Below are 22,574 nucleotides of genomic sequence, written 5' to 3' on the forward strand. Positions count from 1 at the left end.
TTGACATCTATCAGCTGCTTCACACAACAGCAGCAGAATATATATTCTTCTTAAGTTTACATGGAAAATTCACCAAGATAGACTCCATTCTGAGCTATAAAACACATCTTCACAAATTTAAAAGAATAGAAATTAAAGGGAAAACTGGGAGCCTTTCCCCTTAGGTCAAGAACAAGACAACCGTGTCCATTCTCATCACTTTTATTGAACATAGTACTTGAAGTTCTAGCCACAGCCATCAGACAACAGAAAGAAGTAAAAGGCATCCACATCATTAAGGAAGAAGTAAAACAGTCACTATTTGCAGATGGCATGATACTATATATATATAGAAAACCCAAAAGACTCCACCATAAGAATACTAGAACTCATAAATGAATTCAGTAAAATTGCAAGATAGAAAATCAACGTATAGAAATCTGTTGCATTTCTATACACCAATAATGAAGGAGAGAGAAACCCCCCCAAAGTGACAATACCAATTTAAAGTGAAATACCAATTTAAAGTGATACATGCGGGGATCCCTGGGTGGCGCAGCGGTTTGGCGCCTGCCTTTGGCCCGGGGCGCGATCCTGGAGACTCGGGATCGAATCCCACGTCGGGCTCCCGGTGCATGGAGCCTGCTTCTCTCTCTGCCTGTGTCTCTGCCTCTCTCTCTTTCTCTGTGTGACTGTCATAAATACATAAAAATAAAAAAAAATCCATATTTAAAAAAAATAAAAAAATAAAGTGATACATGCACCATATGTTTATAGCAGCATTATCTACAATAGCCAAATTATGGAAACAGCTGAAGGACAATCTGTTGATGAATCTATAAAGAAGACATGAATATACATATGAATATTATTCAGCCATAAAAATAATGTAATCTTGCCATTTGCAACAACATGGATGGAGCTAGAGAGTATAATGGTAAGCCAAATAAGTCAGAGAAAGACAAATATGATGTCAATCATATGTGGAATTTAAGAAACAAATGAGCAAAGGGAAAAAGAGACAAACCAAGAAATAGACTTTTAAAAATTAATTTATTCGAGAGAGTGTGCATGTACATGCGAGGGGGGCAGGGCAGAGCAGAGAGAGTGGATCTTAAGCAGACTGCATGCTCAGTGGAGCTCCATCTCACAACCCTGAGATCATGATCTGAGCCCAAACCAAGAGCCTGAGCCAACTGAGCCCCACAGGTGCCCGAACAGATTCTTATAGAGCACAAACTGATGGTTACCAGAGGGCAAGTGGGGTGGTGTCGTTAAGTTTAATAGGTGATGGGGAGAAGCCCAGGTGGCTCAGCGGTTTAGTGTTGCCTTTGGCCCAGGACGTGCTAAACCACTGAGACACCCAGGGGTCCCCAGGGCCTACTCCTAAAACCAAAGCTTATTCCCACTCCAGGGAGCTATCAGAAATCTCAGCCATGGAAGACTATTGGCACCTAGCTGATAACTAGATGCCATCTAAATGCAGCAGAATTTGACAGACTCAAGAAGGGATTTTTTTTTAAAGATTTTATTTATTCATTCATGAGAGATACAGGAAGAGGCAGAGACACAGGCAGAGGGAGAAGCAGGTTCCATGCAGGGAGCCCGACGTGGGACTCCATCCCAGGTCTCCAGGATCACACCCTGGGCCAAAGGCAGGTGTCAAACCACTGAGCCACTCAGGGATCCCTCAAGAAGGGATGTTTAATAATACACAGACTTATAGTAAAACAGTCTGCAAATATTTATTGGGCACCTGTTGTGTATGAGACACTGTTCAAGGACTTGAAAGTATATACCAGTGAATAAAGTCCCTGTTTTAATAGTGCTTACATTTTAATAGAGGGAATCACAATAGACAAATTATATGTTAGCTGATAAGTGCTGGAGTGAAAAATAGAGTAGGGAAGAAAAGGGATGCTATTTTCTAAAAGAGGGTGAAGGCTTTACTGATGTCTTAGAATGTTTGGGCTGCTGTAACAAAATACCAGAGACTTGTAGATTACAAACAAAAATTTTTTTTTACAGTTTTATAGCCTAAAAGTCCAAGATGGGTGATTTATGAATGCCATCTTCCAGGTCCCAGACTTCTTGTATTTTCACATAGTGGAATGGGCTAATGAGCTCTCTGAGATCAATTTCCTAAGAATACTATTCCCATTCATGAGGGCTCCTTCCTCATGATCTATTTTCAAAGGCCCTACCTCCTAATACCATCACCGTGGGTGTTAAGATGTCAACATACGGATTTTGGAAGGACACATTCAGACTAGACTAACAGAAAAGGTGATTCTTCAGCAGAGGCTTGGAAGACTGTGTGTGGACATGTGTGGAAGGAGCGTTCCAGGTGGAGGGACAGCTTATATAAAATTACTGAAAATGGGAGTATGCTTTGTGAATTTTAGAAGCAGCAAGGAAGCCATTGGTCTGGAGTGAAATAAGGCAAGACCAGAATAGTTGTGAGAAGTTTTTTTTTTTTTTTAAGATTTTATTTATTTGTGAGAGACACAGAGAGAAAGAGGCAGGGAGAAGCAGGCTTCCTGCAAGGAGCCGGATGTGGGACTCGATCCCCGATCCCAGGATCATGCCCTGAGCTGAAGGCAGATGCTCAACCACTGAGCCACCCAGGCGTCCCTAGTTGTGAGAAGTTAAAGAGACATAAGTGTGGGAGGAAAACACAGGTCCTAGCTGTTTTAAGTGTGGCATGGGAAACTACTGGAGAGTTTTTAGCAGAGGTGGGACATTTTATTTCTATGTTAAAAGATTACTGTGCTGTGTTGAGAATAATCCATGGGTGGAGAGAGTGCAGAGGCAGAGAGACAAACTGGATTGCCTTTACAATCTAGAAAGGATTTAGTGGTAATTCGCCTGAGAGGGACAGTGATGGGGCAGCCCGGGTGGCTTCGTGGTTAGCGCCGCCTTCAGCCCAGGGCCTGATCCTGGAGACCCAGGATCGAGTCCCACATTGGGCTCCCTGCATGGAGCCTGCTTCTCCCTCTGCCTGTGTCTCTGCCTCTCTCTCTCTCTCTCTGTGTCTCTCATGAATAAATAAAATCTTAAAAAAAAAAGAGTGGTGCTAGTGTACAGGAGAACATGAATGGGCATGGCTGTGTTGCAACAAACTTTATTACAACACTACAACTTGACTTTTACCTTTTCTCCAAATGTCACTAAATATTACTCTTTAATACTAATTGTTAAATACACACCGAGCAAAAACAGTCTGCAAAACCTAGAATATTTACTCTGGCTGTTTAGTCTTTCAAGCTTGTATAGATGAAACAAGACGGGACATTAGTTGGTAATCGTCGAAGACGGGCGAGGATATGTGGGGTTTATTGTACTAGTTTACCTTTGTATATATATGGTTGGCATCTTTCAAAATAACAAAAGTTTGATAGATGTTTAGGGGTGTTAAAGCTGGTTGTGCGTCTTCCCATCCCGTTTCGACAAACGTCGCCTGAAAGTCGTGTAAATCTGGTAAATGCAGCCTTTGCTTTTTTTCTTTTCCTGAAAAGGCAAAAACCGTTTCAAGCCTTTAGGGTTGTCAAAGGAATCCCTTTGGATTGGACATTTGGCGGCCGCGAGAGTGGGAGGCACAAACGCGATGGGGGAAAGGGGCTTTGGTTTTTTTTTTTTTTTCACATTCATGTATGTGTATATATATATATATTCACTCCCAAGACCAACCCCCTTTTTACAAGGAATCAAGACAAAATCCCCGTTAGTTATCACTCCAGGATTCCCCGCCCTCAGATGAGTCCCGGAAATGACGCCGTCAGCCCAGCGCTACCTCCGTCCGTCCCCAGTAGCGGCGGGGCAGGAACGTCAGCACGTCGGTCCTCCCGCAGGTCCCGCACGGGGACGACCCGCAGGAACGCCCCAGCCGGCGCCAGTCCCCGAAGCTTCGGGAGTCCGGGAGACTGCGACTGCGCAGGAATGCCGGGGCGGGACTTCAAGTGACCCCGCCCCCTCTGAGACCGCGCGACCAATGAGCAGCTCCTGCCCCGGGGCCCAGTAAATCCCCAGAGGCCGGAGTGATTAGCCGAGACCCGCCCCGCCCGCCTTAGGCTTCTCCGGGCTCTCGCTCCCCGCCTCGCGCTGCCGCCGCCCCGCCTCCCTCCCTCTGCCGCCCGCCTCCCCTCCAGCGAGGTGACTCGGGGCTTCGGCTGGGGAAGGGGGCGAGGGGAGTCAGTCAGACGTCGGCCTGGCGGCGTCGGCGCGGCCCCCAGCCTGAGCGCGGTGAGGGGTGCGGGTCGTAGGGGAGAAGGGGGCCGCGTGGCGGCCGCGGGAGGGCCCTGAGCGCGCGGCGGGGGGCGCGCCGTGGCGTCTGGGGGCGGCCTGTGAGGGCGGCGAGCGCGACCCGGGTGTGCCCCAGGGCGGTCGGCCGGGTCGGAGGATGCCGAGCTCGCGTCGCCCCATTTCCAGAGCTTCTCTTGGCAGCTTGGCACAAACCTTAAGGATTTTGCCTCAGTTTGGGCTTGTGTGGGCTGCGTGGAGGACATTTAAAGATCCCCTGAAAACACTTGGAGGCTCTCTCGGGGGTGCTTGCCCCGCGCGGGAGGGTGCGTCCCCGGCCCTCGGTCCTGGGTGGGGAGGCGGGGAGGCCAGGTGGGCCGGTCCACTTTCGCTCTCCGAGTCTCGTTAAAATAAACAAACCAGGAATTCCTCGCCCTTCTCCCCACGCCCTGCCCTGCCCCACTCAGCGACACACATTCCCAAGTTTTTAAGAAGCTGACTTAGAAAATCCTAAGGGCGGGGCGGGGGGGGGTGCCCTTTGTCTTGAAAATACAGCACTAGTACGTGCGGGTTTCTTTATAAGAAATATGAGTGGTCTCAAAAAAAAAAAAAAGAAATATGAGTGGAAAAAAGAAAAAAAATATGAGTGGCCCTGGGGCGAATTTGTGGTCCCGAGTAGTCCTCTTTGAGGGTCCGCCCTAGAGGATTCTGACTGTATTGATTGGTGTGAGGTACTGTGTTGGCTGCGACGCCTGCGTGAGGCACTGCGCTCTGGAAAATCAATCCCCATAGAAGCGTAGCCGGTTGTTTGCAGGAAGTGAAGTAGATAAATCTATAGTTCTGATAAATCTACAATTATTATTATTTTTTTAAGACGGCCTCTGTTCCTACCAAGCCTTTGCGTATTTTTTTTTTCTCTTTCACAGATTTGATTAATCCTCTCCCCCACCCAACCACCTACCACCGATGAGGAGAAGTTGGAGTGACTTGGTTGAACTGAATTTTATTCACCAGAAGACAGTCCCGTTTGTTTCACTTCTTTTCGTTTTCCTTGCTGCTTTGGGCTTTACTGTAACGGCAGAAAAACTTGGAAAATAAAATGAACATGCTGTGGTCTTGAACATAAATTTTTTTTTTCCTTGAGGAAAAAATTAAAGTGCCAGAGTGAAAGCCAGAATGGCATCCAGAGAGAGGCTCTTTGAACTTTGGATGCTTTATTGTACAAAGGTAATTGTTTTCCTTTTTATTTCTAAGTTTTGAAATACTTTGTTATAAGATTTTGTGACCGGCCTTATTTTATTTACCGGATAGTAGCAGATTTTTATTCATAGTGATGACCCGAAATTTAGAAACATGGACTTTTCGGTCTTCCACTTTTCTTGGGTTTGAACACAGCACGATATTGACACACTTTTAAAACATGTAGGTATGGTTTTATTTGATAATTTTCTGAAGGGATCCCCAAATTATATCCCCCAGAGTTAATGACCTTAGGAGAAAAATAAAATACTTGTTTTCCTGCTTTTCTTTTTCCCCCACAAATAGGGGTAGAATAGGGATATTTTTATGAGAGGAGCATTAACATTTTTTGTATAATCTCTTAATTGGCTTAAAAAAGATTATTATGTAAAAATGTTACTGATTTCAGGTGGTTATAAACTTATTGTGATGATAGCACTTGATGAATATTGGATCGTTTGATCCTCACAATAGTCCTGTTTGATGGGTATTGTAATTATCCCCTTTTACTGACCAGAAAATTGATGTAGAAGTTAAAGGGGCTATTGAGAAGTAGAACCACCTGAGTTGTTAAATCCATGCTTTTATCCATAATGACTCCTTAATTTTTATTTTATACAAGAGAATTTTTTGTCTTTGTGTGAATTTTTACATGTTAGCTTTGATTTTAGGTTATTGGAAGAGAAGGATACTATTTGAAAACATGTTTTTCAAGAAAAGAGCTACATTAACCACTTGGAAGATATTGGCAAGGATCAGGAAACATCTCTAATTTACTACTTGAGTTTCTTTAGCTCTGTGGTGAAGTTCTCTAAGTCTCAGCTTTTATTTCTGCATTATCCCTTCAGGCTCCTTTTTTTATTCAGCTTTTTAAAGAACAAGTTACTGTTTAACAAGTGATCTCAGTTATCTCTAATACTAAATTTTAGAGGTCACAGTGGAATTTTCTTTGACTTCCTGGTTTGGTATTTCTTACAGTTACTGAAGGACATTTACTTTGAAATGTTTGATAGTGGATTTTTAAAATAGCTTTTTTAGTCTTGTGTAATTTAATGCCAGAAATGTCTTTTTAAAAATAGACCATTCTTCTAATAAAAAAGGAATCTAATTCACCACTTTTGAAAATAGTCACTAACATACATGTCAGCCAGAAATTAAAATGCATTTTAGTATGAATGTTGATTGTTTAAAAATGATTTATTTAAAAATTCATTAAGCTTAGGAGGTTTTACATTTTCAGGATGACAAAAGATAAATGGGGTTACATCTTATTCTGCTTTGTAGGTAGAGCTCTTGTTTTGTCATTGTGCTTATTGAAAAGATAGTATAGGGGCACTTGGCTGGGTCAGTTGGTAGAGCATGCAACTCGTGATCATGGGCTTGTGAGTTTGAGCTCCACATTGGGTGTAGGGGTTACTTAAAAATCTTTAAAAAGAAAAGATAGTATAGTTTGTTGGCATACCCAGAATTTTATTCTTGATGACCTTTATTATAAATATGAATCCTTACTCTTTTATAAAGATGTTTAAGTAAATAGCGAAGACCCTTCACGGTCAAATTTTAAAGCCTAATTTTGGACAGGAAGATAGACCCCTCCTTTTAAAATTTTTTGGATAGGGCAGCCCTGGTGGCTCAGCAGTTTAGCAGCACCTTCAGTCCAGGGTATGATCCTGGAGACCCGGGATCGAGTCCCATGTCAGGCTTCCTGCATGGAGCCTGCTTCTCCCTCTCCCTGTGTCTCTGCCTCTCTCTCTCTGTGTGTCTCTCATGAATAAATAAATAAAATCTTTAAAAAAAAATAAGGTTTTTTGTATAAATCCCATTTTTATGTTTAAGATTTAAATCAGTTGTGCACTTAAGATTTAAAATTTTTTGACTATTTTCAAAAATTGTTATTAAAATAATGATTTATGTTTCATCAGTTCATGGGTAAGCTTGTAAGCTAGATAATGTGTAAGCTAGACAATTCAAGTAGTTTCCAAATATACATCATATATTTAACACTTCTCCCTGGTGAGAATGATTACCAGATAGCCAGTTTTTCTTTACACTGTCCAGCTTTATTGCTCTCATTTTAGCATATTGCTTTCAAACCACCTGCCTCTTTCACCTGACTTTTTAGACCTTTACTTACACCTTTAATGAGTCTTCAGACTACTTCAAGACTGCACAGATCTTCTTTTAACTTAGCTCCAATTTAGACCTTTTGTGGGCTTGTAACTGTGAAGTTAGTTTTGGCTTTGCTCCTGTTTTATTTTGTGACCTTGAGCAAGATTTACCTCTTTGGCTCTCACATTTTTTCATTTGGTCTGTGTGTATAGGGAGAATGCTTGTTTTAATTCACCATTAACATTTTCATTTGTTTTGACTTCGGAGGGACATGCATTTATTTTGTCCTTATATTTCTGGATTGTCATATAGATTTTTTTAGCTCATCGTCTTTGTTAAGTTTTTCCTTATGAAAAATTTCAAGTAGGCATAGAGAAGATAATACAGGGAACTCTTTTGTATCTGTCACTCTGCTTCAGTAACTATCAATTCATATCATCTATAACCCTCCATTACCCATGAAATATTTTATTTTTTTTTTAATTTTTTTTAAATTTTTATTTATTTATGATAGAGAGAGGCAGAGACATAGGCAGAGGGAGAAGCAGGCTCCATGCACCGGGAGCCTGACGTGGGACTCGATCCCGGGTCTCCAGGATCGCGCCCTGGGCCAAAGGCAGGCACTAAACCGCTGCGCCACCCAGGGATCCCCCCCATGAAATATTTTAAAGCAAATCCAGACATCATCATCTTATCTAATAAGTATTTAAAAGTATATCTATGAAACTCTTCTTAAAAACGTGATAATCAAAATATAATTCTTCAAGTCATCAAATATCTGGTCAGTGCTCAAACTTTTCTGATAGTATAAATATTCTTATTTTCCTGCTGTTTGACTCAATATTTAAACAAAGTATACACATATTTTGTTGAAAATTTCTGTTAAATCTTTTAATCTATAGGTTCTCCCCCACAATACTTTTTATTCCTTCTGATTATTTGTTGAAGAAACCAGGTTTTGATATTAGAGTTTTCCTCATTCTGGGTTTTGCTGATTTCATTACTTGATTTTAATTGTTTTTCTCTCCTGGTGTCTGCAAACTGGCAGATCTAGAGACTTGGTTAATTCATGTTCTGTTAAGCCTAGAATAAGTGTTTCTACTGTCAGTGAGTTTTACTTATATGTATTGATTATTTCATTAGGAGTTTGCAAAACTGTGATGTTCCAATTCTATTATTTCTTTATTAGCAGAACGTATATAGAGAAGTGTCCCTATACCTATTGTTTGAGAGTCTTTAAAGGGAAGGCAGGCAGGATAAATATTTGATTCTTTCTCTTTGTTTTTAGAATGATGACTTGAATTACTAGCATCCTCCCAAGGTGATCAGTTACTTTTCTTAAGTATCAAGTACATCTTTAATGATTAAAATTTAAATATTGTCTACCATTTTGCTGCCCTCATTGGTGTGCTATCCATACCAAACTTTGTTTACATACCTGATTAAAGATGACTTTGAAGATTTTTGAAAGTCTGCTTCAGAATGGTAAGGTTAGGACATTCTCCATATTTGCCACAGTGCTAACTGGCAGAGGCATTCCACAGTGTATTAGCCATAGATCAATATTAAGGTATTATCCTAGTGTTTCTACGTAATGTGATGTTTTAAAAGTTGCCATTGATAATTATAAAAGTTTAGTAGGTCTTTAGGGCAATATCAGAAATAATCCTTGGGTAATACTGTTTAGGCAAAAGAGAAGAAAATATATAAATATGTTTTCTTTTAGCCTAGGTTCAGTTGTAAGCCTAAATGCTAGTGTTTAAAGTCTTTCAAGTACAATTTAAAAAGTTTACTGGCATCAGTTTTTAGCAGATGGCGTCCTACATATTAAACTTGATATTTGAAAAGAATTTGGGTAAAAGACTTGGCAGTTGTTTTAACCAAACTTTTCAGGTCTAATTTTTCACTTTTTTCTTCTAGGAATAGAGTTTAATTGCATTGTTAGAAACATGCATCTTCCTAGTAGGTTATTTGTTAACATCATGTTATTATCACATAATATAGACAGTATGATTTCTGAAAACCTAGCATTCCTGCTTTCTGTAGATAATTTCACTAGATTGATTATGTAGTCTGATCTTTTCTCCAAACGGCCATACCCACCCAGGGTCAAGGATTTCATTAACAGTGCATTTCATATAGCTCTTATAAGTTAAACATTAATTTGAACAGGTTTAATCATGTATCTGGATTTTAGTATAGTTAACTATTTCTTGTCTGAGCATATTTTTCTTAGTATTAAAGGCAAATTGATTTGCTTTGGATATCTAAAGATTTTAGTTCATATTATCTGTAGTAGGCACCACATTATTCCTATCCTTTGACATTTTTTTACATAGTGTACTTAACGGTAAGAGAGAACAGTTTTTGTCTGTTATACAACCTTTTGGAATTTATCTATTGCAAATAACAAGACATATGTATCATAAGTCCCTCTCTTAAGTCCCCTTGGATAGGCATTAGGATATATTTCTGTTTAACGTTTGGCCTTTTGAGAGTGCTATAGTTGATCACTAGAATATGCAGAAAAGAAACGGAACCTCTCAAATTCTTAGATAAGATTAAGTTATTTTTGTTCTGTGTAGTGGAAAGTATCAAATGCATGAACGCACTAAAAAGATACAAGGTGACTCAAAAGCATCATGACATTTGAAATATAGCAGTGAACAAAAAAAAATGAAATATAGCAATGTGGGTTGAAATTTACGGTTCATTTTTATCATTTGCTTTTTTAAAAAATTAATCATTGTACACTAAAGAATTTTGTGAAGCTACAGAATTAGAGCCAACATTTAGTCCCAGTTTTGCTTCTGAGCTTAAAGAAGGACCTGAAAACAGGTCACATAATTTCTTCATGTTAACAATTTTCTCATCTGTGAAATGGGAAAAAAGTGATTATTTTTGCATCTCTCAAAGTTGTGTAGAAAAGATGAATTGATTATGTTTACATGTACTGTAAGGGTGAGAAATATAAAATGTAATCTTTATTAGTAGTTTTAAAATTCATATATGAGCTCAGTGTAGCATTACTTCCATTTTGCCTTTATTTAATATAATAGAGAACAATATTCTCACCTTTTTATCTAGTGATGAAGCAGAGCTCATCAATGGCTTAATTTTTAATCTTTTTATTTTTCTATCAGTCATAGTGCTTAGTTATTCTAATAATGACACGGGATATTTTTTTCCTCCTCTAAACCAAGTTTGTTTTGGATCTTGGTGATGCTCCATTTCCTGCTGTTGCCCTTTGTCCTGCTAAATCTGGAATATGACTGAAATAGATAGTTTTGCAATGAGCTCAGAGTAAACTTCCTTTTCAGAATAAAAGTTTTGCTTCATAAAGAAAATAGAATTTAGAGTTGTTTTATTCAGATAAAAAGGCAAGTACCTCTTTTTATATGTAGATTCGGGAAAAAATGGAATGAACATGAACTCTTCCAATGAGAGAATTATAATTTTAAGTGAAGCTTTTAAGATTCCTCAATATGTATATTCCTCAATATACATTAGCCTTTATAATTAACCTACATTTAATAAGTCTCTGGTATGTGCAAAGTGTAAAATGGCTCTTAAGTTTCTGTGGCTTAATAATGACTTTGTATATAAGGAAAGTAATGTTTGACTTGAAGCAAAACAAAAAAAATTGCTAGCAGGTAGCAGTGGTTACCTGTTTTACGAAGTTAGATGTGAAAACAAGAAATAAGTATCTTATATCAATAGATATGAAAGTAGCCCTTAGGAAAGGAATATTACCTTTTTGATTTGACTTGAGGAGCTTATGTACCACTCTATAAAGGGGTTAAGATGCATGAATTCTTATCTTTTTTTTTTTCTTATCTTTTGAATATCAAAATTTGAACTTCCTGGTAGAAAGTAGAATTGATAGCATTTGAATATGTAGATAGGGGTATGAGTGAAAAATAAGTCTAAAATAATTCTCAGGTTTTTTATTGGCAGATTCAGGTTTTATTGGCAATTACTGAAGAGTTACATGAAAATAAGAAGAGAAGAAGATCTTAGGGAGTCCTGGAGAACATTGTCATTTAGGAGGAAGATAGAAGAGTTTGTAAGGAGTTTGAATGGGGGGACTACCAGGAGTGAGTAGTTGCCTCAAGTAGAGGGCTTATTTATTTATTTATTTATTTATCTATCTATCTATCTATTTATTTATTTATTTTTAAGTAATTTTTAAAAAGATTTTATTTATTTATTCATGAGAGACACACACACAGAGAGAGGCAGAGACACAGGCAGAGGGAGAAGAGGATCCATGCAGGGAGCCCGACCCGGGACTCCATCCCGGGTGTCCAGGATCAGGCCCTGGGCTGAAGGCGGTGCTAAACTGCTGAGCCACCCAGGCTGCCCCATGGCTTTTTTAAAGAGAGTAGTCAGTACTGTCCAATTCAATATAGCAATAAAGAAAAGCACTATGAAGCATATGTTGGATTTGATAATTAAGAGATTATTGGTGGGGTGCCTGGGTGGCACAGTTGGACATTTGGTTTCGGCTCAGGTGCTGATCTCAGGGTTGTGAGATCGAGCTCCATGTGGGTTTCTGTGCAAATAAGTAAGGGGTCTGCTGCTCTTCCTTGTCCCATGCCGTTAAACCAACCCCTGCCATGGGCACGCTCTCTAGTAAATAAATCTTTTAAAAAGAGATTATTGGTGGCCCTACCAAAGTAATAATAATACAGGAAAAAAAATGTTAAAAGTACAAATCTGGGCAGCCCAGATGGCTCAGTGGTTTGGCACTACTGCCTTCAGCCCAGGGCCTGGTCCTGGAGACCCTGGATTGAGTCCCACATCAGGCTCCCTGTGTGGAACCTGCTTCTCCCTCTGCCTGTGTTTCTGTCTGACTCTCTCTGTCTGTGTGTGTCTCTCATGAATAAATAAAATAAAAAAAGGACAAATCCCTACTTTAATTTTTTAATTAAATTTAGCAGGCTTAAAATTACTACCAAACTGCTGTTCTTAAAGTTTGAATATGTTTACTTTTGATTTTTGTAACTTCTCTGGCCAAGGAACCTTTATTGACCTCTCTACCATACTGCTCTAGAACGTCTGAAAATTCAAGATTCCATCTGTAATTTGAAAAATGTAGCTCTGTGGGGCACCTGGGTAGATCAGTGGTTGAGTGTCTATCTTTGGCTCGGGTTGTGATCCTGGGATCCTGGGATTGAATCCTGTATTGGGCTCCTGTGGGGAGCTTGCTTCTCCCTTTGTCTGTGTCTCTGCCTCTCCCTGGGTCTTTCATGAATGAATAAATAAAATCTTTTTTAAAAAGAAAAATACAGCTCCACAAATTGAATAGTCACTGATGATCATTGATAGTGCAAATGTGACCACAGAAATTGAGTACTAGTTATAAGGTAGTCAACTTTGATATACTTAATTTGAAAATTAATACAAATGAGAGTACAAACTATACATTTTTATATGAAACTTATGGATCCAGAAATATTTCTAATAACTCCCAGGGATCTTAGACATGTTTCAGAAACACTAGCCTTGATCAGTATCTGACATACCGCTGCTACTTTGTCTTTTTTACAGTTTCTTTTCCCTATTGCAAAATTACTTGGCAAATTTACTATGAGGGGGTGAAATTTGGGGCCAAAATCCAGTCTACCACAGTCTGATTTTTTTGGTTACAATTATTCATATCTCTCCCATATACAAAATCTACTTCATGTCCATTTTAATAACACCAGAAGTCTTATCCAATCATCATACCAATTAAAACCCAAGATCTTATACTATGTATCAGGTCCAATTGTGATATTTATTGGTATAGAGACCTGTGACCTCAGAAGACATGGTTGATATCTGGCCCCCACAGCCCCAATATATTGTAATGAAACTAAAATAGGAATGCCACAATAAAGACTCTTGGAAAAAGAGAGAATGGGAAGCATAGAGGAGGCTTTGGTCCATCGCAATTCTGCATACTGGGCAAATGTCACCTTGTCCCTCTACTTTCAAAGAAGGAATGTTCCATGATTTGATTCTGGTTCTGTGCCTTGGGAGTAGTTGCACAGGCTACTGTTCTCTCTTGCTCCTAGAGGTTCTTTTTCTCTAATGTTCTTTTGGTACATCTGACGAAGGCACTGGAGACTATGTACATTCTTATGACCAAACCATTCATCTGGCTTCCTGCATATAGAAAGTCCCCTATAGAAAATGAGAGTTCACTAATTCTTTTGCCTTCACTTGTTTTCTCTTGTCTAACTATATTGTCAGATAACTCCAACATGGTATTCTGTAGTATTTGAAATAAAAGGCAAACTTTTCTTCTTCAATTTAGGGGGAAAAAGGCTGGGGTTTTCTATTAGGTTAGCTTTAGACTTTGGGACTGAGACATGTATTATGTATAATCCTCTGAATTCATAGATCAAATTTGTGATAGGTAAATGATAGATGTTTTACTTTATTCATTTTTTTTAGACATACTGCTAACATTTCTAATTCAGGTTTGCTATTATTACAATATATTATAAAACTACTTAGAATAGTTCTGTGTGTGTACTTGTTAAGATGTGGCTAATTAGACTATTCCTAAGTTCTAGAAAAATAAAGACTTAGTATGAAAAAAAAATCACAGCTTGTTTTAAGCATTGGTAAATAGTGGCTGTCATTTTAAATATTCTCTTTTATTAGAATCATTATGAATTGTAAATAGATACATTGGGAATCAGGTGCTATACTTAATTCTCAGTGGTCCTTCATTTTAAATTATGTAAAATAAAATGCATATAGATCAACATTTAGTGACTTGTAGTATATGAATTTAAGTGTTTGGCCTACCTACCTTTTTCTGTTTATACTCAGATGCCTTAACAAAAACTTTTGATTTATTTTGTGAAAATGGAATTTATTTTTTCTGACAATTTTTTTCTGGTCATTCAGAATTTTTAAAGATGTGGGTAACTTTGTGAAATGACTGGAATCTACCATAAATATAAATGATCTCCTTTGATGATGTCAGAATTCAGACAAGTGTTAGTTAGCAGCCCTGATTTCCTCATCTTTTCCTCAGCTTTTACTAAAAAGAATAGAATTCACCTTGTAATGTGCCACTTCTTTTTCAATAGGGAAAATAGGGAGCCCTACTCTTAAATATATTTATACGGACTATACTATCCTTTAAAACTTTTTTTTTCTTTTTTTTTGAGAGAACAAGCATGTGTGAGCACCAGCGATGGAGGTGAGGGGGAGAGGCAAAGGGAGAGGAAGAGAGAATCTTAAGCAGACTCCACACCTGGCACCAAGGCCCATGTGGGGCTCAATCTCACCATCCTGATATTGTGACCTGAGCTTAAATCGAAAGTCAGACACTTAACTGATTGAGCCACCCAGGTGCTCCTGGACTATATTGTCTTTTAAAATACTGAAAGTAACTTGTTCTTACTTACATCTAAGGAATATCAACATTTTCTTTTATGTCTTGTGACATAAAAGATTCAAACTCTTGGAATTATCTACTCACATTGAACCAAAGCATTAACTGATCCATGCATTTCTCAAAAAAGTCATTCAAGCATTTCACAATTTGCCTCTGTAAAAAAATGTAGTGTTGTTTGATACATTTAACTGCTACATAATCTTTCCTGATATTAAACATTTGTTTGAATAGGTCTCCTAAGTGGCTCAGTCTGTTAAGCATCTGCCTTTGGCTCAGATCATGATCCCAGGGTCCTGAGATCAAGTTCTGTATCAGGCTCCCTGCTCTGCCAGGAGCTTTTCCCTCTGCCTGTCACTCCCCTACTTTGCTCAAGTGCTTGTGCTCACTCTTTCTTGAGCGCGTGCTCTGTGTAAAATAAGGAAAAAAATTAAAAAAAAGAAAGCATTTGAATATTAGGAAAGATATGTACTATTTTATGGTATTGTGAAGTGAATTAATACTTTTTTATTGAGTAATTTTGACTCAGGATTTTTGTCAAAATACAAAATTTAAATAAGTTCAAATATAAAATTTCAATTTTCTAGTGAATTAACTTCATTTTAGGGATAAAAATGCATAAATTTTCTAATTTAGATTTATGGTCTAAGAAAAGTTCTGATTTATGTCAGCATTAAAATTTTTTAAATTTGAGATACAATTATAGAAAATATAAACATTCAGAAAGTAAAAATTTCATTTTTTCAGAGATTTTCAGTTTAAGTACTTTATGGATATGATTGAAAAATCTATAAATTATATTTACTACTATTAACATCATTAAGATATTAAATTTGAAAAACTTAAACCTAACATGACACTTCAATATTATTTTAAACTTTTAAGCTTCGTTTAAAAGGTATCAATGTTATATTTAGTTAATACATGCCTAGTGGTAGGCTTATCTTAAAAGAATTCACTGTAGGTGGGGGTGCCTGGCTGGCTCAATCAGAGGAACATGCAGCTCTTGATCTTGGGGTCATGAGTTTGAGCCCCACGTTGGATGTAGAGATTACTAAAAAAAATAAACCTAAATAAAAAGAATTTGCTGTAGTTCAACTAGTTATTGAGTACCTGCTTGTATACACATGTTGCTTACTGTCACTTTATCCCTTGAATTGTGTATTTTCCTCTATTTAAGATTTTTTTAACATAAACTTCATTTTTTAGAGCAGTTTTAGATTCATAGCAAAATTGAATAGAAAGTACAGAGTTCCTTTGTATTTCCTGTTCCTACATATGCACAGCCTTCCTTGCTGTCAGCATCCCATATCACAGTGGTACATTTGATCACCTGATTTCCCAGAAACACCTGCTCCAGAAATTTCTTTACCTGTCCACCATGTGTGAAATTCCAAGGTGAACGCAACATTAATGGAATAAGTCATGTTATACCTAACATTTAAATGTTCCATGTGTTAGCGTTTTCAAATCCTGCCAGGTTTAACTGTGAATCAACTATGTTGATCAAATCTGGAACTTAGTTATCTGAATGACTTTTTTTTTTTAATGAATACCTAAAGTAAAATTTGAAATCATTTCTGTAGGAATTGGTGTATTCTAAGCCTATTTTTTACATAAACCTCTATTTGAACGTTCCTTTTTCATTTACGTTAAAATGACTTCCAAACCTTTAAAGATGTGGCAGGCTTTCTTTCATCAAAATTTTGTATCTTTTATCTATTTAATTGACTAACTTCATCTGTGGGCATGCTTTTCCAACTACAGTCAGTTTCCCACTTAGATTGTAGGCTTAGATGTGAGACTTTAGGGAAGATGAATGAACTCATCAGAGATTGATTAAAGAGACAGCATTTCATCAAGGTTTTAAAGAATGGATAGTAGTTTGATAGCCACAGAATATGTTCCAGACACATAAATCATGACCAAAAGTATGAAAGAAAAGTGACCTTACTGTAGACTTTTCTTTCTTTTCCAAGGGTTGTTGGACCAACCCTTCTGAAAATCATTTACAATTCTGAATAAAATTTAAGAAATATTTTAATAACATTGAAAAGCTGGCAGGATGGTAAGGCTTTAAATCTTAGTGAAAGCAGGAACTTCAGTAGATGGAGAATGGAAGCCACTTTTCCTGGTGAACTTCTGCTTTTGTTTTTTTCTCATCTTGTGGATGGAAGGAAGAAGTCAAAGCTAAAGACAAATTAGAGTGAGAAGTCTAATAGGTTTTCCCTCGTGACCCCCAAAGGTGTACACCCTTGGGGTAAAGCTCAATTGAAAGCAAACCCACCTCACTCTTCCATCTTCAGTTGGGGGACTCTAGGGAAAAATGCCTTTGTTTTAAGCAGAGCTAAAAGGAGAAAAGTCCCTGAGAAGATGTTACCACAAATTGATTCTTTTGTGGATTTGCAATCAAATCTACCTTCCTTCCAAAGTCCAAAAGCCCTAAGTCATGGAGACTAGTCTGGTGCTTGGTAAAAGCAAATGCAAATTCCTCTGGAAGAAGAAACTTCAATACAGATACCAAATATTTTTTCAAATTGCAGCTTAATAATTTAATTCATGATTTGTGAATCAATCATAACAGGCTCTAATTGTCTTGGAATATCATATTTTCCAAGAGATTTGACAGATACTCTTGTCTTCATTTGCATTGATTGGCATATGGTAGTTAATTCTTTGCATGTATTTCAGTTTCCTCTATTTGAGGGTATCTCCCATTGTTCACTTCATAAAGCACTTGCCTTGTCATGAAACATAAAATTGTGATTATTTCTATGGTAACAAATAGTTGTATCATTAATGTCAAATTATACCCTACTGCTCTGTTTTCATACCTTTTTTGTATACACAAATTCATTCTATTGCCTAATCATAGTAAATTTTTAACAGCAATTAAACTCAACATGTGGTACTAACTGTGCATAAATCTAGAGAAAGAATATCAATATGAAACCTTTGTTACCAGGTTTGCAAAGCATTGACAAATAGGTCTTAACAGCAGCCTTTCTGAGAGCAATTAGAAGATGATGCATTTTGATTTCAAAGATACCAAAGTGTGGGATCCCTGGGTGGCTCAGCGGTTTAGCACCTGCCTTTGGCCCAGGGCGTGGTCTTGGAGTCCCGGGATCGAGTCCCACATCGGGCTCCCTGCTTGGAGCCTGCATCTCCCTCTGCCTGTGTCTCTGCCTCTCTCTCTTTCTCTCTCTATGTCTATCATGAATAAATAAATAAAATCTTAAAAAAAACCACACACACACACAAACCAAAGTGTAAAAAAAAAAAAATCTTGGAATCAGAGAAATGTGATATAAAAGTGAACTAGTAGTTTTAAAAAAAGAAATAGAATATCTAGAAATGGGGAATCCCAGTAATATTTAAAAACCAATAAATATGACCGATATGGGTTTAGACAGCTGAAGAGAATTAGAGAATTGGAAGGGAGATCGTAAGTCCTTTTTAGAATATAACTAGGAAGTCAAATGGAATATACGGAAGGAAGGTTAAGAGATGAAGGCTAATGTGAAATAACATGTTTAATTGGATTCTGAAAAGGAAGAGGAAAGGAAGAATGAAACAAACATATTACTTGAAGAGATTAATGAAATGTTCCAGGATTAATGAAAGTCCACAGAATTTCAAGCAGAGTAAATAAAACTGATTTCATACCAAGATACATCATAGTGAAACTTTAAGTGGTTTTCCAGAGAACCAAAGAGAAAGAGAAAAATCTTAAAAGTTGCCAGAGAAAAAAAGATCTTCAAAGAGATGACAGAAGTAACAGCTGACTTTTTAGTAATAACAATGGAAGCAAAAAGGGTGACATCTTTAAAGAAAAGACTTATGAATCTGTTATTTCCAACCAAATAAAATTTTTTCAAAGTAAAGTGAAATAAAGCCATGTTCAGAAAAACCGTTCAATTCAGCAGGAAAATATAACAATTTAAAATTTGTGTGTACCTCATAGTGTCAGAGCAAGCACAGAGAAATGAAAATATGACAATCATAAGTTTTTTTTTCTATATGACTTGCCTTATTAGTTTTTTTAAAAAACACTTAAGAAACAAAAAAACAAAAAAACACTTCAGTAACTGAAAGAATGCATAGACTAAAAATGTCAGTGAAGATGCAGAAGACTTAATAGAATTGACAAGCTTGAGAATAAGGAATTTATGTAGAACACTATACCCAACATATATTCCTTTCGACCACGCAAAAATTTACAAAAATGATATGAGACCTTAGAGCAATTTTCAAATGATCAAAATAATAGAGTATGTTTAACAGTGACAAATATGATATTTTGATCAATATCAGATTAAAAATGTTTGAAGGTTGTGAAATACCCTTTCAAGTAAACCTTTGATTAAAGAACAAGTAATAAAAATTAGAGTTTTGAAGGGCACTTGTGTGGCTCATTTAAGCATCTGAGTTTGATTTTGGTTCAGGTCATGATCTCATGGTTGTGAGATGGAGCCCAGCATCAGGCTCCGTACTGGGTGTGGAGCTTGCTTAAGATTCTCTCTCTCCCTCTCCCCTGTCCTTCACTTCTTTCAATAAATAAGTAAGTACCTGAATGATAAACATACAACATTTTATAACTTGATGGGGAGTGACTACACATGACTTAGGAAAATTTGTGGCTTTAAACATGTTTTTTAAAAAAGGCTAAAAATTTATGAACTAGATATTTGTAGTCATAAGCCTTTAAGATCCTCACATCCTGGTAGTCACACCCTTTTACAGTGGCCTCCTACAGTGTACCAGGATTCTTTTGTGACCATAGAATTTGGCAAAAGTATATCATTTCTGAAATGAGAAAAGACACCCTTGTTTTCATCTCAGTTACTCCTTTTTTCTTGGATCATTGACTTGGAGAAGCCAGCTGCTATGTTTTGAGCAGGTCTGTGGAGAGGCCATGTTATGAACAGAAGCCTTGCCAGCCACCACATTAGTGAGATTGAAAGTAGTTTTTCCATCCCAGTCAAGCTTTGCTAAGACCACAGCCCTACTTAACATCTTCATTATGATGATGGCTCATTGGAAACTCTGAGCTGGTTTTGAATTCCTCACCCAAAACACTCATAAAATATTTGTTATATAAGCTTCTAAATGTATTTATATATGCAGAAATAGATTAATATGCTATCCATTTCAAGAATAACAAATCCAAAGAAAGACTGAGGGAAATTATAAGCTCTTCAATGTGAAAATTCTCAAATTTATTGTTCTGTTTTTCAATTGTTGAAGGAAATATACAAGAAGATTGACATGTATTGAGTATATTTAATTTTAAGAAATCATGACATCTTGGGATGAACTATCTGGATATATTAGGAATGTGGAAATAAGATTAATAGTGCTTTCTTTTTTTTTTTTTTTTTTTTTTTTTTTTAAGTAGTGCTTGCTTTTGCAAATTATGAGATTTGGTGACATAAAGAAATTATAAGGTTTTTTTTTTTAAGATTTTATTTATTCATGAGAGACACAGAGGGGGAGAGAGAGAGAGAGAGAGAGAGAGAGAGAAGAGACATAGGCAGAGGGAGAACCAGGCTCCCAAGGACCCCAGGATCATGACCTGAGCTGAAGGCAGATGCTCAACCACTGAGCCACCCAGGCATCCCAGGAAATTAAAAGGTTTATTGCAAAAATTAATCATACTGGATGTAGAAAATGATAAGTGGCTTTAACATCGCTAAGGGGATAACTAGACATATACATTCTGAAGGACATATATAGCAACACCTATGTTTTTTGTCTGAAAACAAAATGAACCTAAATTTGATAGTTTCAAGATCTAATTATTTGGAAATACAGAGTACTGAGGAACATGTAAAATGGCATAAGAGCATACAGTCAGCAAAACCCTGATGTGAGAAATACTACCTCACAAATGACCCATTGTCTTCAACAAATAAATTATGACCAAAAAAAAAAAAAAAGTAATAGAAACCTATAGGTTTAAATAGACCTAAAAAATACATCATCCAGGGCAGCCCAGGTGGCGCAGCGGTTTAGCGCCGCCTGCAGCCCCAGGCGTGATCCTGGAGACCCTGGATAGAGTCCCACGTCAGGCTCTCTGCATGGTGCCTGCTTCTCCCTCTGCCTGTGTCTCTGCCTCTCTCTGTGTGTGTCTCTATGAATAAATAAATAAAAAGCTTTTAAAAAAATACATCATCCAAATGTAATTTATGGACTTTATTTGGGTCCTGATATTATCAAACAGTTAAGGCATTTGAACACTGATATTAAGGAACTGCTAATTTTTTCAGATGTGATATTTGATCATAGTTTTTAAAAGATCTCTTGGGACTATATATTGAAATATTTGTGGATGAAATGATATATCTAGGTTTGCTTCAAAATAATCTGGTTGAATATAGGGATACAGGTGAAAGAATATTGGTCTTGCATGATTTGGTAATTGTTGAAGCTGAGTCATGTCATTCTAAGTATTTTTGAAATTGTTTAATAAAATGCTTTTAGAAAGCAGAAGTTAATAAACATAATGGAAAAGATTTTAAAAAGTTGTTTCTTTGATAAAACAAATCAAATTGAGTCAGGAAGATAAGGTTCATGATTATATATGTTTTGAAAATTTCACATTATAACCACCACTTCTAATGTCATTCACAAGGCATATTTCATCTTAAAAATAATATATTGTTTAAAATCTCATTTAAAAAAAATAAAATCTCATTTAACCATTCCTAACTAGTGCTTCTCAAATTTGATTAAGTACAACCATTTTTTTCTTCTTTTTTTCCCTGTCCATCATATTTGTCCAAGTGAACAGTGTCCTTAAGTACTTGCTCAGGAAATGCTAACTTCTCCTGTTTATCTATTTACTTAATAGGACTAAATATTGTACATCTTTGAAAATATCTTGCTATTTTCTGTCTGTCTGGAATTCCCCTCTTCCTCTTCCTCCTTGAGTGTGTCTGATTATGATGATCTATGAATACTTTTAGTGCTTCTGCTCCTCACTTATTTCTAATTTTGACAGTCAATAACTCCCTTTTTATTTTTATTTAAGATTTTATTTTTAAGGAATCTTTACCCCTAATGTGGGGCTCAAACTCATAACCCTAAGATGAAGAGTTGCATACTCTACCAGCTGAGCCAGCCAGGCTTCCTCCTTTTTATTATTTCAGTACTTTTTACAGCTGCTTTATTTCTTATGCTGTTGTGCATTTATTTGTTTATGCCTCTTTTCTGTTGAACAATGAGCACTTTGAGGATAAGATTATGCATTTTTTGGGGGGTAAAATTGGTTTAAAGTTTTGTTTTGTCATAGCTATAGAGTCTAGTATTCTTGGCTGTTACATGGTCATGTTCTTATTTATCATGTACAATGTCATGTACAATGTTTTTTGGTCATGTACTTATTTATCATGTACAATGTCATGTACAATGTTTTTTGATGTATCTAGGTTCTGTCAGAAAAACTTGAGGACTGACCTGAAAGATGAATTACCATTTGTGATAATGTTTCTGTTGAGGGGGGATTTATCTTCTTTTGGTAGGAATTAGAAACTATATAATGAATATAACTGACTTAAATGAACTCTTATAATGCAACTCGTATGTAAGTTGGGAAATGCCCAATATT

General features: G+C 37.0%; 1 protein-coding gene across 3 annotated transcripts in view; it reads left to right on the top strand.

The window, feature by feature from the left end:
• The first annotated feature begins 4,049 nt into the window (after positions 1 to 4,049).
• The window catches only part of NBEAL1 (neurobeachin like 1), a 174,155-nt gene continuing 155,630 nt past the window's right edge, over positions 4,050 to 22,574 (top strand). For all 3 annotated transcript variants that reach the window (XM_055345172.1, XM_055345173.1, XM_055345170.1), the window contains exons 1-2: positions 4,050 to 4,221; positions 5,145 to 5,445. In XM_055345172.1, the coding sequence (XP_055201147.1) occupies positions 5,395 to 5,445 (51 nt within the window). In that variant the 5' untranslated portion in view covers positions 4,050 to 4,221; positions 5,145 to 5,394. The remainder of the gene's footprint in view (positions 4,222 to 5,144; positions 5,446 to 22,574) is intronic.

Source organism: Nyctereutes procyonoides, unplaced genomic scaffold (assembly GCF_905146905.1).
Source record: "Nyctereutes procyonoides isolate TBG_1078 unplaced genomic scaffold, NYPRO_anot_genome, whole genome shotgun sequence".
NCBI classification, from domain to species: Eukaryota; Metazoa; Chordata; class Mammalia; order Carnivora; family Canidae; genus Nyctereutes; species Nyctereutes procyonoides.